Genomic DNA, 17,248 nt, shown 5'->3' with positions numbered 1-17,248 from the left:
ACACAACTACCGAGAAGGAGTGTCTCGCTCTCGTGTGGGCTGTTCGGAAATTCAAGGCTTATCTCGAAGGCTACCACTTCATTGCGATAACCGACCATGTCGCCCTAAAATGGCTGCTTAAGCTCAGTGAGCCTAGTGGGCGCCTGGCTCGGTGGGTTATGGAGTTGCAGCAATTCGACTTCGAGATAAGGTACCGCAAGGGGACAGCGAACAGAGTGGCCGACGCCCTGTCTCGTCAGCCGGTCCCTGAAGTGCCCAGCTCGTCTGGTGAACCCGATCAACCTACGTTTGAGGTCGGAGTTTTAACCAGACGCGGTGCTAGGGAACAGTTGCGGTTACGACGCCTAACCGATGCTGAAGGTGACGAACCTTCACTCGGTGATGATCCGGCGGGTGACGTTATCGATCACGAAGCTCCTGGTCCGACGCAGCAGGAGACTGACGACCCATCTTCCGACGTGGACAACGATGGTAACCCGCCGGGCAGCCACGGTGCTTGGTATGACCGCCTTCGCAACCTGGTCAGCAAACACCCTGGGCGATACTCGAGATACCAGCTTCGCGACGGTAAGCTGTATCGTGCTGTCTCGAAGAAGGATCGACCTACGACATGGAGGGTGTGTGTGCCAAGCGACCAAGTATCCGTGGTACTGCACGAAAACCACGACACGGCTACGGCAGGACACCTTGGGGTGAAGAAGACGTTAGCCCGAGTTGGTGGGGAGTACTTTTGGCCTAACTGGCGTCGTGAGGTGAAGGCCTATGTACGGTCTTGCGCCCAATGCCAGGCCTATAAAGTACCCCAAACGAAACCAGCTGGGAAAATGTACTTCCGACAACCCCAAGGACCGTGGTACGCAGTGTCTGCTGACCTAGTAGGCCCATTGCCTAGATCACAGCGGGGTCAGCGATTTCTGCTCGTGGTGCAGGATACCTTCAGCAAATGGACGGAACTTGCCTCCATTGCGTCTGCAACCGCAAAGAATGTGGTGACAAAGCTGAAGGCTATCCTACTTCGACATGGAGCTCCGGATGTGTTGATTACGGACAACGGCACGCAGTTTGTCGGTAAACTGGTTCGGGAGTTGGCGGCGGAGTGGGGCATCACGCTGCAGACGACGGCCCCCTACAGCCCACAGTCGAACCCAGTCGAGAGGCAAAACCGGGTGGTGAAGACTATGATTGCGCAGTTCGTAAAAGGCAACCATAGGTCTTGGGACAACCACCTGGTGGAGTTTCAGTACGCCCTAAACACAGCTGTCCACGACTCTACTGGATTCACTCCTGCGATGCTGTGTTTTGGTCGCGAACTGAAGCCTCCCTGTGCCGTCCGTGGCCCTTCGTTTGAGGTGTCTGAAACTCCCCAAGGTCCCTCGTTGAGCGAGACCCATCGCAAACGACTGGATGAGTTTCAGTGTCTGTTCGCGCAGACACACAAGAACCTCAAGGCTGCCTATGAGAGGCAATCGACATATTATAACCTCCGTCGTAGGGAGGTGACTCACGAAGTTGGCACGCAGGTGATGAGAAGACTCCACATCCTGTCTTCCGCTGCTGACGCCATCGTAGGGAAATTAGCACCAAAATATCATGGCCCCTGCATTGTGGTCGGTCGTCGAGGTGCTAATCTCTACGAGGTACGAGACGAGGATTCTGCTGCGGTGCACGTCGTGCACGTGAAAGACTTAAAACCTTTCTGTGCACGTGACTAATATGCAAGGATCCCGCAACCGCAGCGACGTCTGGTGATCCGTTGTTCGTCAGTCCTTTCGGTCACGTCAAGCTGCCGACAAGCAGCCATAGCTAACCCTCGTCTGGGGGTGACGTATCCTCGTGAGTAGCTCTTCGCCCCGCTTCCAAGACTCCGAGCCTGCCGTACTACCCTACCTTTGTAAACCCCACGCTTACTCTTCACCTTTGGTTACTCTTCGCCCCGATTCGTTTTCGCCCAGACCTCTGAGGCAACTCGGCCTCAGACAGTCTACATCATTACTAATTTCGCCCACTTTTCGTCGTTAACACCCTAGAGCAGCCGGACCAACGGGGTCCGGCATCGGCTTCTGTCAATTTTTCCTGCCCACGATCCTACTGATGTGTCATCTGCAGGAAAGTTCAACAGCTTTTTTCTTTTTCTCGTTTTTCTTTTTTTCGTTCCGAAGTGTGGAGGGGGTGTAACGGGTCAAATGTGTAGGGGGTAAAATAACGGCTAAACCACGAAACTTAAACAGCTGAATGTAAGCTGTTGTTGTGCCCTAGTCGCGACGCTAAACTGACATCGCACCTAACCTCCAATTCCAAGACAGCAGACGACGTTGGTGTCAGTTTGGTTGTTTGGTTGTTCGACTGCGTCTGAGGGCGGGCTACGGGAGAGAATAAGAGCAGCTGATCCACTTTGTGAGCGAGGCAGCTATAAAGCATGTTAAAGCTATCATACGCCTGCCTTTGCTGACACGGGACTCAGCTGACTCTGTTTGTGCTGACCAATCAGGAAGCGTTTTAACTTTCGTCTCGATTCTGAGACGAAGGTGAGGGAAGAAGAAGAGTGGTGGAGGAGATTGTCATTCGTAATCCCGGCTTTTCGTAAGTTTGTTTCGTTTTTGGTTGGCTCTCGAAAATTCGTGCAAGTTTAAGTTCGTATCGTAAGCTCTGAAAGCTTAAGTTCGTACGTATTGTTTCGTAGTGAATATTTTGATATAATTTCGTCATCGGGTAAGTTTTGTAACTAACTTACAGATTATTGTATATTATTTGACCAGTTTTCGTGTACTTAACTTGGTTGAACTTGAAGGCTAGGCCTGATTCGCAGACCTAGTCATACGCCTTAACCAACAATTTGAGTAAAGTACTGCAGTTGGTGAAATATATTTTCAATTACGTTTCATAATCCGTCTTGGGACTTTCTTTTTTAATTCTGAAAACCCCTTTTTTAAAGTTCCCCAGACGTACCAAAGTCTGTTCCAGCAGACAGGTTTCTGCTGGACAAGTTCTGTCGAAGTTGGTCTAAGTTGAACACGTGAGGAAGTTAAAGTTTTAGTTTTTCGTTTTTGGCTCAAGGAGCAGTTTCACCTTTTTAGTTTCGTTTTTTTTGTTCGTTCCTCACCTGGACCACTTAGGCTAACTTGTTTTCTTTTCATTTTAGTAAATTCAGACTCTGTGGGAGTTAGGCTAGGTTAGGCCTATCTTGTACTAACCTTGTTTGTTTCAGGGTGACGACGTAACTCCGTAGGTAAGCGGAGTGCCTACTTAGCTTACTTGTTGATTTGTTAAGTTAGCTAGTAGTGTGTCATTTAGATATTTGCCCACAGAGTCAAGTCAAAATTATTTATTTCCCCACAAGCCCTAGGCTAGAGTGGTGATTTCGAGTAGGGTGTTTAGTAACCCGCAACGTTCGTCTCGAGCTCTGACAACCAGGGCTATCAAAGTTAGGCTATCCGAATCACTATCGACTCCTGGGAAACTCCCCGCGACCAGACTAGGGCGAATCCTGGGATCTCGTTTTCTTACCGGTGGCGTAATTTACCTCTTGTCGTCCGCCAGGAAAATTACGTCACAAAACTTTCAACCATAAATACTGTAAAAAATCTAAGTGCAATAAATACATAACCTCGTACATGCAATATATAAATAAATACTTGCTACATATGCTGAGAAATTCACACAAGCTTATCAAGATCAGATTTATCACTGATAAACACAGCTGGTTCATTTTCTCGTTTCCGGAGAAACATCTTGCCTGCGCTGGTGATCCATGCGTACTTAAAGTTGTGCTTGTCCTTGAAGTTTCGCACCTCCGCCCACAGCACCCGGGACTCCTTGGTGAGTGATAGGTTGATGTATACTCGTCTCTCGCTGTTGAAGCCCAACTCCGACGCGGGGAACGGTCTCTTCACCCAAGATCTCCTGCGCATCTCCTCCATATCGAGTCGCCGACAAAATTTAATGATAATACTTCGTGGCTCAGTAGGCTTGTTTTTGTTTTTTGAGAGTCTATGTGCAGCATCCACCATATTATCTTCAAATTTGAAATTCAATACCTTGGAGATTTGACGGATTATAAGAAATATGTTTTCATTGTTCTCTTCAGGGATTCCAGAAATCTCCAAACAATTGCTCCTCGAGTATTGTTCTGCAGCAGCCAACCTTCTTCCAAGCTCAGTTACATGTTTTTTTAAGGTAATATTTTCGCTCTTCAGATTATCTATGGTATCAGCGCATTTAGAAATGTCTGCTTCATTTTTCTTACTAATAGTCTTACATTCTCTTATTTCGCTGAAACACATCTCTATTGTATTATTAATGTCTTCTTTAAAAGTTAATAAATCACTCTTAATAGAAGAAATGTCATTCAAGCATATTTTGTTATCTGCTTTAATCTGTCCGACATCATTTAATAGTAGATTCAGTTTTTCATCTATTGACAGAGTTTCATTACTTACGCTGTTGTTGCGAGTTTTGGGCCGGTTTCCATTCGGCATGATGACAGGTGAACGTTATCAGCCGTGACCTTGAACCGACTTTGCCGTGCGAGCCGCCTCGGATAACCTCAAAACTGCATTCGCAGATATTACACTAAAATAACGGGTAAATATCGATATCACGTGCACCAGAATATGACAGTTTTAAATATTGATACTAGTATAACAGTCACATGCACTTTATAAATACTGTCCATGCATATATACCCGCACTTAACAATAAATAATCCGAGCACGAGCAACACGTGTCTAGTCGACTTGCATGCTTCCCCCTCTCATCATTATATAAATATAAACCCCCTCTCATTATATATAAACCTTCGCAAATACAATATCTGACAGTTCAAGCCAAAATAAATGCTTCGCAATTAAATGTCACCCGGATCGTTATGGTCCATATGTCCAATGATTAAACTAAAAAATGTTTTATAGATCCATGAAGCGTAGCCCTAAAGTAGGCCTATAATTGAAAGTTACTTTCCACATCGGTTAACTTAAACGTATTTAAAGTACTACTTCAACCTCACCATTTAATAATGATGAGCTATAGATCAAGCACACAGTTTGATCATAGCTCATGTTTAAACTACACTTGAAAGCTGCGCAATACACTGTTCCGACATCATTTGTAATGCCTGAGATGGCGAACTGGGAATCTACCTGAGAGTTTCTCACTATACCCCAAATGGCTAAATTTGATTTTAAAGGCGTTGAATCTCTTAAGTACCATTTCTTTGGTTTACTGGTAGTTATTGGCGTTATTTCGGTTGACATTTTCAGTATCAAAGGTGCTCTTGTCCATTCCGTGAAACACTGAGAAATAAGGACATTAATGCGTTACCAACAGACATACACACAACAATCCAAAAAAGGCCACGAACTATTGATACATAAACAATATAAAGGCGTAAACAATTCATGATGGTTTGCCCAACAAATGTTTTACTCAAATAGGTTATCATTTTCTTATCATACCGGGTAAGCTAAGATTTGGAATCCAGACAGAAAAAGCAAAACTTATACAGAGTTAAGACATCACTTAAATTGAATACGGACGGCTCTAATAAATAAGGTGCAACACAAACGATAACTAATTTGTAAACTACAGTGATGTGTTGGTACCTACGTAAAAATGATTCTAGCAGCTACCAACGGTTCTAAGGAAAAGAACCAGTACCCACGTAAGAACCTACCTAAGAACTATAGTACATCCGACCAAAAAAATACATTAATATCTAGTCCCGAGGTTATTGATCTCTTGCTTTTGGATTTTCTCGTAAAAGGTTATAGCGTAAACTTATCGGTGTCAGTTTGAAAAAAACAACCTTACCCAAACAACTTTTTGTTATTTAATAGATTACGCATTCTCTAAACAATGATTAGTATTTCTATTAACATTAGAAGGGAATGTGACGAAAATCACACAATGTTGGGGTTTTGGTCATTTGTAATTATATTTCTTAAGTAGGTAGGCCATGTATTCTATGGAAAAGTACCGGTATCAAGGATCGTCGTCAAAAAGGTTGTTATGAATAAATATGTAGGCTTACGTACCCAAGATATGAGCTATGGGCCTATTGGCTGTATGGTCCAGCGATTGCATCACACGGTGAGTAGAAACAGAAAGTGACACATTGGAAAAGCGAGTTTAGCACTTCCTCTGTTAAACCTCTGTTACAATCACCCACTGCAGTTGTGATTTTTTACTTTACACTTTACACAACCGCCATTGAAGCGCCGTCAATGAGTGGAAACCTTTTTTGTAAGCTATTGGCGACTATCATTTCAGTGTCCCAGCCCTATACAACACTGATTCAAGGTCTTCTTTCTGGTTGTCAAAACTCAAGAAACATTTTATACTCAAAGAATTTCTGGTTCCGATTTGGACGATGTCTAGTTATTTAATTTCATTTACGGTTACACTATTAGACTATATTATTGCACTTGCGATTAATTAAATCCGTTATGTAAGAAAAACGTTTTTAATCTCACTTGGTTGGGATTTGCTTTCAAAACGTGATTCGAAATGGTTGCGGTATTTGTAAACAACATTTGTAAACATATCATTGACAGCTAGAAAAAATAATCTTGATCCGAACAGCTGTTCGTTATTTCATAGACGATTGTGTGATAAAAATTGAACGAAAATTTGACAAAAATCGCACAAAACTGCATTTTTGAACGTCCGTAATTTTTTTTACAAAGTAGTGAGTTTATATTTAAATCACTAAAGACACTCTCGCCAATCCAGTGAATACATTAAAATGACTTGGATCTTGATAGGTACTCTGGTTTTCACGGAGAAGATTGCGTAAAATGCCATCTTGAGTGTTACAGACAAAGGGAAAGACAGACAGACAGAAATAGAGATAAGACTCGTTTCTGCTTCTTTAATGTATAAAACGTAAAAATAACCTAAAAGTATATAATTCTGAGCAAAGTACAGACAAAACTCCAATTTTATTTATATAGATGCAAGGCAAAAGTTTAAGTAAATATATATGTTTATTAGCTCCAATAAACTGAGTTTGTTACTTGATTTGCAGACGAGACTGTAAAGCTAATCATAAAGCCCAAATCACACTAAAAGTATCATCAATCTTAATCATTCATCTTTAAATCATGCAATGTTTGAATATTCAATTCTTTACAGGGTATTTGTTTGTGATTTCTCTGGAAATGGACAAGATTTAGACGTTGAATTATGCCTCAGAAACTCACCAACAGAACCTGCAAAAAAGTTCCAAATCTACTTCATATTAGAAGATAAACGTGGGTAAGTTGTACTGTATTACATAGGCCTAGTGAATTTTACACCAGTGTCAAATATTTGGGGTGTTGTTAGCGTCCCAAACTTGGGTGAGGGTTTGATTACCGGCACACCCACAATACATATGGGTTTGGATCGCATGCCCTTAAAGTGTTTGAATCCTTCCTCCCGTACAATCGTTTGTTGTCGAAACACTTGTACAAATATCCTTTAATACTCTGTTCGCTTTGTGCCAATAAATATCATTTATCATTTTATCATTGATCCCGTAAAAAGACACCGGCATAGACAACAAGAGAAAAATACTTATAAGCTACATACCAAGTTCACAATTAAAAGTAGGCATTATATCCTATATATTAATGGGCATCCTATATATTAATGGGCAAGCATGTTTCTTAAAAACCTTTTTCTCAGCTTGTGTGCATCGCAGGGAAAATCCACGCATACTGTTAGAAAGATATTTTCCTGTAGATGTGCAGAATCCCTTTATAAATTTAAAATAGGCTCTAAAATAAACACAAAAAGTAAATTTAAAATTAAAAAAAAATTTACATGGACCTTATGGGTTGTCATGTTGGTGGCGAAACACTAAATATAAACAGAAAATCAAAACAAATGGAAAAAATTCCAATCACATGTTTTATTTACAGCGTGAGGTGAAAATAGAGAAGTCTGGACTAGACATATTTTTTATCAAGTTTTTGACCACTGGACGACCTCTAGTCCATATAAATGTATAAACAATATATGTCAGCTGGTAAAAGTTGTATTAATTTACCATTTTGATTTGTAATTATAACCTAATTATTTTATGTTTTACAGTATCGAAGGAAAACAAGGAGTCAATATGTCCACTACACCTAAAGGCTACAGGTCAATGGTAGAGCTGGAAGGCTTGAGAGTTGTTGCATCAGTGATGGATTTTACTGAGGAAAATCTTTGCAATGAAAGTAAAATACTGAGCAAACCAACAGAGGAAAATGGTACATGGCAGAGAGTGTAAGTGTATGCAATATTTTGTTATAAATAATGGTTTTTATTTTAATCAATGCACGATGCAATTAATGGATATCTCATTTTTGACTGCAGGGTTGTACAACGGTTATAATATAGGACCTATAACTTTTTGTTAGCGATATAGCCTCCAGATTATTCATAAATTTATAATGGTGTAAATTCCTGCTTTATGATTATCCTTAAAATTGCTTCCTGCAGCAACTAGTTTCACTACTGAGCTGTTACCATTTTCAGGCTGCACAATAACATACTATTATAGTCATCCTCATCTAGAGACCGTCAATTTAACAAATTTTAAACATACAAAACAGTTCATAGTTAAGTTCAACCACAAACGACCCGTATACACATCAATTAATTTTTTAAACCAGCTGATTTACTTAGATGGAAACCCAGAATAAGTTGAGTCTGGAACGTCAGTAATCTAGGCTCAGCGTCTGCCATTCTCCATCTGATCCATAAAGGAGTTGATTGTAAATTACAAATATTCGTTGCATTAGGTTGGTATCTGTCTATTGCATGATGTGTTTTGTCTGTTGACAGGGTATTTACACTTAAGATGGCTCCAAGCTCGTCTTTGACAGAGATATTAGTACTTCCGCCTCCTAGCGGATCTGTGCTCTGGGGCACTGTCGGCGTTCATGTCGCTTCACCTTCCGTCGCCGAGCTGTCAGCTTGAATATTTTTACTTTTAAGTTTATATAGAAACTGCTCTCTAAGACTTGCAAAGTTTAAAATCACAACTGTAGATTATTTTTGAGAAAAGCCAAAAAAAGTAGCTGGTTAAGAGTGTCTTTTGGGATAGAGTCAGCTAGCTTGCCTGAGAAAATTCGAGTCCAACGGCTTATAAATTTAAGGTCACAAAACATAGTGTAACACTCATATTTTCTCCTAACATATGGTTTCTTCAGAAAGTAGGTTGATTTTTCATTTCCCTTCAACCTACTACCTATCTGAAGAATTCCTATGTCAGGAGAGAATATCAGTGTTGTTTTGTGTACTTTTACTTGTGTAACTCTATTTTATCAGGTAAGCTTGCTTAAATTCTATCCCTTACTTAATTCACAAAAACAATAAATAGTAATTTTAACTGCGTAAAAATTATGTTAGGTTGGTATAAGTAGGTTTTAAGAAAGAAAAATTTGCAATAAAAATAAATATAATTAAAATAAAAAGAATAACAAATAACATGATTTGTTCTTCTTGTGTCATGCATTTTATAAAATGTAATCTACTCTTGTAAAATGAACAATTTTATAACTTTGAAACTAAGCCTAGGCTAAAAGATGACAATAACTTTAAGATTTTAAATACATACAGGGTGTATACAGGGGTATATAGATAAATATGTTGTTACATATTAAATTACAATACCAAGTGATATTTTTGAGACCTTCTTTAAGAGCAGTTATAATGTAAAGTAAAACATAATATTTCCATACAAGCCTTTTGCAAAGAATGTTCTTTTCAGATACTGTACATTGAAATGCTGAGATTGTCTGCATTAGCTAAATCCCTAATTACAAATTCATGTATCTATTCACTCAATTTAACCTGTCAGAGGTATTGAAATAGTCTGACTGATGTGGTCAGAAAAAGAGAGCTCACTGTCTTAAGTGATTCCATGAGTTTATATTTTATCGTAGAATTAATACCGGTATTTATTATCCATATGCAATGTATACATTATCAATTTATGCATCTTTATACCTTAATCAATGCGTGTTATTTCTGAATAAATTATATTTTCTATGATCTAGTCTGTACTAAATTTCCTGATTATAAAACTCCTAGTATTTTATTTATTTTGTCATACAATAGCTAAACTTAAAGTAAAGTATTCCTCTATCGACTCTGTAGTCCAGGTTCATTTATCACTTATCAGTACGGTAGGTCTTTTTAAATAGAGGGCCAGGCTTATAAGTAGACCATAGGATTGCATCGCAGCTGGGGCCCTATTTTTGAAATGGTTGACAGTTGAGTCAATCGTCAGCACTCAACTCAACCAACAACAGGATTTGGTATTTTTGAAACCCAACAGTTGGGAAGCGAGTTGGGAATCACTAGTTGAGTGACTCGTTTTGGAAATGTAGGGCATACGACTGCCCGAAATTCAGATTACGTCATTTTGAACTAATCACAATGCAGAGTTCTTGCGATCTTTGATTTAACCTCTTCTTACTCTAAAATCTGGCAGCTTATCTCAATCTACCATATTTCGAGACACTGAGGTAAACTGTCAACTCCGTTCTTGAGAGATTGAGGTTATGCCTTGCTTAATCTTAGTGATTGCAAAAGTACCTTAACTTATATAAACTTAAGTAAGTATTAAAAATAAAATTTACTATGGATGTTTGTTTTAGGGTGTAGCTAATTATAAGTTTAGGCATATCCTAAATACATTATTATTTGCTTTCTTCGTCTCTATTTCGGAACACACCAACTTATTTTAGTTTCCTTCATCGTTTGTTTTATGTTATTTAATTGTGTTTTTATTTAGGTTAAAGCGGCTATTTGCCATTGCACTGAAAGCATATCGTAACTTAAATTAATTTGATCCCTTTATTAGGTGAATGGTATTGAAACAAACTATGATATTGTTTCTCTCTACCACAATCTTTTCAAACATACCAACAAGGATAAAACCCTTGATTAAATAGTCTAGTATTGACCCAGTAAATAAAATTAAAATGCAATTATTCTACAGAAAACAATCGCATAAAGTATTGGGTGCTAATACATTGACAACAAATACATAACCTCTAAATCACAATTAATAAATTAAAGCAATAACAATATGGCGTCGACTCAAAAAGAGCAATTGTTTACCGAAAGAGGAAGAAGAAAGTGCAGTCAACCATCCACTCAACAGCTCAGTAGGTGGTGAGTAGTTTTGGTTGGATAAGTCGACCGTCAATCGTTTCAAAAATACGAAACGATTGGAAATAGAATGACTCAACATTCAACTCAACAGTCAACCATTTCAAAAATAGGGCCCCTGGAACAGCTTATTGTGCACCCATACAGTAGGCCTACTCACTACTCGGCGAATTCTTCTCAGTGAGTGATGTGTGTTAGTTGCTAAAATTGGGAACAGGTTTTGTACCCATGGGTAGGCATAATTTGTGACTGATGAGGGTGAAACTCAAGACAGTTGGGTCTTACAGTAAACAATTTAATTTAACTAACATTACATTGGTGGGTTTAGCTTGACTCAAAATTGTTTAAAAGCAGCACAAACTTGGATCACAGAGCTAAACTTGGCTTTTGTCTATTGGGACTAATGTTTCTCTCAATATTTCTTTTAGATTGAGAAGATTTGACACAGCCTACTTTTACCACAGATAATTATTACACCAAATTTAATTAGTAACTTGTACCATTACAACATATTGAGTAAGGAACTATGATAGTTGGACAGTCTGTATACTTTGAAAAGTCCTTGACAAGTTTTGCCAGTCAGTGACCAGAGCCCACTTCTTGTTTTCCCCATTGTGCACCACCTATAAATAACTCATCCTTCTCCCAGTAAGTCAAAGTCAGACTTTGATCTTCAGTAAAATCCCTATAGTTTTACATGTTGATAGTTATACACCCCTTTAGTCCATAAGTCTAAGCTATTGAGGTACTACTGTAATTTGTTTTTATTTAAATACATTCTAAATAACCTTAGAGGGTCTTTTAATTTATCTATTTTGAAAGTCTAAAAAATTGTTACGCTACAAAATATGCCTTATTTGAAAACCATTTGTGAAACTCTTTTAACAAGTTTTTAATAGAAAAACAATAATAATGTTTTAATAAATATTATTAATTAAAATACATGTTAAATTTGTTTAATGAGAAGCTATAATATGCTGCTTAGGACAGATTTAACAGCACTACAATCAATTAGCTACATCTTACTCAGGGAATATGAGTGATAGTTCTAGAATGCACTTTCTTTTTTAGTCCCTATGAGTCACATGTTTTATATAGCCTGATTGCTAGATAAGATTCATATCAAATTGTCTCTTATGTGATTTTAATCTAAAATTCAATCAGTTTGCACCAAAGAAAGGGTACTACTCAGAAACATTCCATGTTCAAATGCTTATTTCTCCTCATCTAACTGTTTCATTTAGTAAGTAAATAGTATTTTAATCAAAATTGGATTGTTCTTTTTGAGTTTTTATTGCAACTTACTCATGATTTAGTTTTTCTTCAGACCAAATTTTACAGGATGATAGATAAGTGTGCGAGCTAGTAGTAAAAACATATAGTATATTCTTTAAGTTGTATAGCTGCATTTTTAGACTTAAAATTTTACAATTGTTTGAGTTAATGATTTTTACAAAATTTGTTACACTTATAGGGTAAAAGGCCATCTAAAATCTAAGACACTTTAAGTAATATAAATCAAGAAACTATTTTGATAATCCAAGTATATTGTTGCAAAAAACAAGTGTCGGCATCTAATTTTAGATTATATATTATACTGTATTTTGTTAATAAATTTAAATAATTTTAAATAAAATTCAATACTGTACTTGTTTTACATTTGTAATGATACTAACCCTTTCCGGACGGGAAAATGATACATTTGATCGGGTGACTCCTTATTGACTGAATCCGCATAATTTTTGTTGATGTTGGGGCTGAACAGGGGCATTTGCACAGTAACAAGCAGTTTGCGCTACTTTCTTGCTCTCTGGAGAAACCCTGTGAGCTTGTACGATGTACGTGGCATATAACCCTTTCCGCGCTAACCATGTTCATTTTCTAACGTCAATCAACGTCTTTCTAGAACACAAAATTATGTTCAAATTTCCCTTATTATGTTCTTTTCAAATAAAATGTTGTCCAATAAAAAAAAGTAATCATTTTTTATTTTGTACTAGCTGGTCCGACAGACGTCCTGTACTAATGTGGTTTTATGTCAAATGCTCGTTCATTTTCAAGATGAGCTCATTGCAAGATGTTTTGATTAATATAAAATCATGTTGTCAAGAAATTTCTTATTAAAAAAAATTTAATGTTTTAATGTCTGCTAAACTAGTTACGGATTTCGGTTATACATACAAACTATTTTTCCAACAGTAACCCGACAAAGTGGGCTTCCATGCACAGATTATAGTACAGAAAGCCTTACTCTGGCACATAGTTTTTACTTTGGTGCACACCAGTATTCCAAGCAAACAACACAAAACAGTGTGCTTTAATTATGCACGCAATCTGTGTACGCTTGAAAATAAGTTGGCAACACTTAAAGATATTATAACTACGATCAGCTGGTGCAGTGTTTCCCATTTCGTTCAATGTTTGGATTTAACCTAACCTAAAAGTGTTGTACAGTGTTTGAAAGACTAATTATTTATATATGATTTATAGTAACTGTATGAAAAATATAATGTGTAACACGAGTGCAAACTGCTTTTGCTGCACTCGAGAAACTTTCCACACTCGCCTACGGCTCGTGCATAAACATTTCTCTTGTGTGCAGCACTAGTTACACAAATAACTATTTAAATGTTCTGTTGTATTTACTGTATCACATTTATCACCGGTACTGTTGCTTTATTAAGTAAATTTTGACCAGTGTTATGGCAGGTTGTATAAATTGATTAAATTATTTTCAATTGTACAGGTGTGTATTTTGCAGTATGCCCCTACTAAAATTTTGAGTGAAAAACTAACAAATTTTACGGCTAGAACTCAAAGAATCAAAACATCATCTAGTGAATCTCCAAGTTATACTGAATGTTTTACAGTACAAACTTTGGTTTTGTTTCAGTTGTTGCTATATCATGTCTTGCATCAGCATTCTCTACCCTATTCGTAACGGAGGGGGTGGGCGAGGTGAAAAAAACGGTGGAAATGGAGACAAAAACTCCAAAAACGGAGGAAAGCAACGTCGGTGACCATGTGGTAGTGGAAACTATACCATTCTTCACAAATGTAATCTCAAAAGTTGAAGATGCGATGAATCTCACACCGTTAAAAGTAGCAACTATCATATCAGCCCAACATCTGATTGACTCTGTAAACAACATCCCGGTCTCAGGCAACCTTCCGCAAGACAATCTCAACATGCTGACTAACATTGTTGAGGAGTTCAACAAAACAACACAAATAATCAAACTCACTGCAGAATATGTCAATATATCAAGTCATTATGTGTTGAACTCCTTAAATCAATTGGCGAAAGAGAATTGTGACAAAGATTATATCGCAACTACTATGAAATCTATCAACGCTAATTTCTTGAACATAATTTCAAACAACGTGAAAGTTGCTGTGAGAGAAATAACAGAGAAAACCGCACACAGGGAAATGACAGGTACTGATGTACTTGTGTCTTCAGCTTACCACATTGTTCAAGCTTTCCACGAGATGACAAGTCAAGTGATGTCTTTGAACATAGACAACTCTAAATGTGACCTTCCAAAAACACCACAGAACAGTGATGAGATCATCATAATCGATCTGGATAAGAAATCAGGTAGTGCCAAACACGATGGAAAACATCAATCAATTAAAAAGGATAAGGCATTACATGACAACAAACCAACTTTTACATTCACCAATCATGTGAGCTTGGATGATACTTTAACTATCAAGAATAATGACGAAAACACAGATTTGACCATTGAAATCAACCCTCATGAACCATTGACCTTCAACAATAAAGATAAGGAATCTGCGAATCAGCAAGTGGAGATTCCACAAAGTCTTAGGGTAGCTTTCCTCCCTGAAACAAAAACTACAGAAGTTGGAGATAATCAAGATGAGTTTTTGAAGTTAGGATCAAAGAAATATGATGATAAACTAACAAAGAAGAATCTCCAAAATCACGGTCTTAATGATTTTCTATCCATCAACGCTGAAAATCCTAAAGAGGGACCATCCGTTGGACTATTTTCTTCCAAAGATACAGAAAATGCTGAAAATAAAAAGGTGCAGAGTGAATCAAATAAAAATGACCAGCAAAAACTAGAAAGTTTGAATGTGTATTATTATCCATTCAAAACAGTTACCCTAAATAGTCAAAATGAAAACCACTTGCCAAACTACCTACAGGTACCGCCCATTGTAAACAAACATTATATTCCCCAAAACTTGAAAACCGAATCAAAACATGACACACATCTGCAAACATTAAAAGAAATTATTGCACCATTCAAAACATTCTCCCTTTTTGGAAATTCAAATTTTTGGAATAACAAGAATATGAAACCACAACAAAAACAAGAAGACAAAAAATCAGAAGGATCTCAAACAAATTTTAAAAACTTTGATGATACTCTGACGATTGAAAACCTCAATAGGCAAGACTTGACAGAAGAAGTATTTTCTCCAGAAGCTTTTGAGCAACAAGGAAAATATTTATCATCCGGGCAGAAAAAAAGTTATGTGTCTAATGTGGACACAATAAAATCCTACCCCAGCACAAAATGGATGCTTGGAGGTTTCAAAAATGGCAATTTAAAACACCAGAGGCACCATAACCATTTAAATAATAAAAATAAAATAAATTATCTTGATAGAGAACTAGCATCTTCAGCAGATGGAAAAATTACAAAAACTAAATTAAATGTGCATGATGGATCAACTGTGTTGATGCCTTGGGACAAACGATTCTCTGGAAACCAGCATGCATCACTGAAAAGACAACAGGAAAAACCAAGATTATGTAGCGAAAGAGTTGAACCCATTTGTGGAGTTGATAGAAAAAGAACAAATTTTATTATATTCATCAATGACTGTGAGCGAAAGAATCACAACATTTTGTATAAAACAAGTAAGTAATTAGGGCCTACTAATTATTATAGGATTGGGTTGGTCAGGAAATTGAGTTACGTGTTTGGATAAGAGATGAGAGTTGTTAAAAGTTAAACACTTAGAAGTTAAAAGTGTTCAAATTATTGTGAAAGAATTGAGTTTTTTTTATCAAGCAGTAGCCTGTACTCTCTGCTGATAACAGATTATAATCGTTAAAGTGTTAAAGTTCCTAATTGTAAATGCATAGAGGATTTTGTTGCTGGAACCTTCATTATTATTTTCTCTACTGACTGGTAAACATGTTTTGTTCTCTCTGCAAAAATACAGACTAGTTTTGTGTTTACTGTTAATAAATGTTAGGAATATTTAAATTTGGAAAAGTTAAAATATAAAAAGAAAAAGGGTGTCCATTATTGAGTCTAATAATGTAGGCCTAGTAAAATTTGTACTTTCTGTTCATGCTTAGCTGTAAAAACTTTGCAACCAGAGTTCGAAAAATGTCTAAGAGATGGTAATATCTAATATGTATGTTGTTTACAGTAATATTTGATGTTGGTGTTATTATTTCTTATTAGAATTATATGAAAATTATAATTATTGAATTTTAAAAACTCACTTTTGTTATTATGTTTACAGATTTTCAATCTGAAAATATGGACACATGCGTAGGATTCCTTCTGAAGCATTCATCAGGCAAACCAACAAAGTATGTGAATATTATTCCACAAAAATGAATATACTTGACAAGACAAGCTGTTTCGGGAAATTCAAGTAAATTAACTTACATTCCACTTTCACATGTAATAAAATTATTAAAGCAAATTTTTAATAAACTTAATTTTTGTACCTTTCTTTTCCTTTGACAGTCATTGATCTAATTTATGAGACTGAAATACCTACTAAAACCCTATTACAGCCAAATTGTACAGTAAAAGACTAAAATAAATTATTGTTTCAGAAACATCTGGATTTTTGGCAGATGAATAAATATTTTGTTTGAAAGATATGATACTTTTAGCCGGCAATGAATTGATGATGAGTGTTAAGATGAATTGGGCCAAATCTGTTTGCTAAGACTACCTTTTCCTTTCTCCACGATTATTAGTAATAACTCAAAAGACAAATAATCTAAAGGTTAAAATACCTTTAATCCGTCAATGTGATCAAATATCCAGACTAGCAACTTAATGTACGCATACCGTCAGCTGCGCAGTTAATTTTT

At 37.1% G+C, this 17,248-nt stretch overlaps 1 protein-coding gene across 1 annotated transcript; it reads left to right on the top strand.

Moving 5' to 3' along the window:
• Positions 1-12,263: 12,263 nt before the first annotated feature.
• On the top strand, positions 12,264-16,864 carry LOC129004305 (uncharacterized). The gene is made up of 3 exons (XM_054432835.1): positions 12,264-12,388; positions 14,039-16,045; positions 16,663-16,864. Exons 1-3 carry the CDS (start codon positions 12,355-12,357, stop codon positions 16,758-16,760), a joined length of 2,139 nt encoding a protein of 712 aa, XP_054288810.1. The 5' UTR covers positions 12,264-12,354; the 3' UTR covers positions 16,761-16,864.
• The last annotated feature ends 384 nt before the right edge of the window (positions 16,865-17,248 follow it).

This window comes from Macrosteles quadrilineatus, unplaced genomic scaffold (genome assembly GCF_028750875.1).
Source record: "Macrosteles quadrilineatus isolate MER2022 unplaced genomic scaffold, UCM_ALF_1.0 Scaffold_9__3_contigs__length_116548681, whole genome shotgun sequence".
Lineage (NCBI taxonomy): Eukaryota > Metazoa > Arthropoda > Insecta > Hemiptera > Cicadellidae > Macrosteles > Macrosteles quadrilineatus.
The sequence above is the reverse complement of the archived record's forward strand: the minus strand, read 5'-3'. Positions and strand labels throughout refer to the sequence as shown.

Coding starts and splice junctions, on each gene's coding strand:
- LOC129004305 (XM_054432835.1), top strand. CDS start 12,355: ATGCTTATTTCTCCTCATCTAACTGTTTCATTTA. Junction 12,389..14,038: donor TCATCTAACTGTTTCATTTA/GTAAGTAAATAG, acceptor GTTTTGTTTCAG/TTGTTGCTATATCATGTCTT. Junction 16,046..16,662: donor CAACATTTTGTATAAAACAA/GTAAGTAATTAG, acceptor TTATGTTTACAG/ATTTTCAATCTGAAAATATG.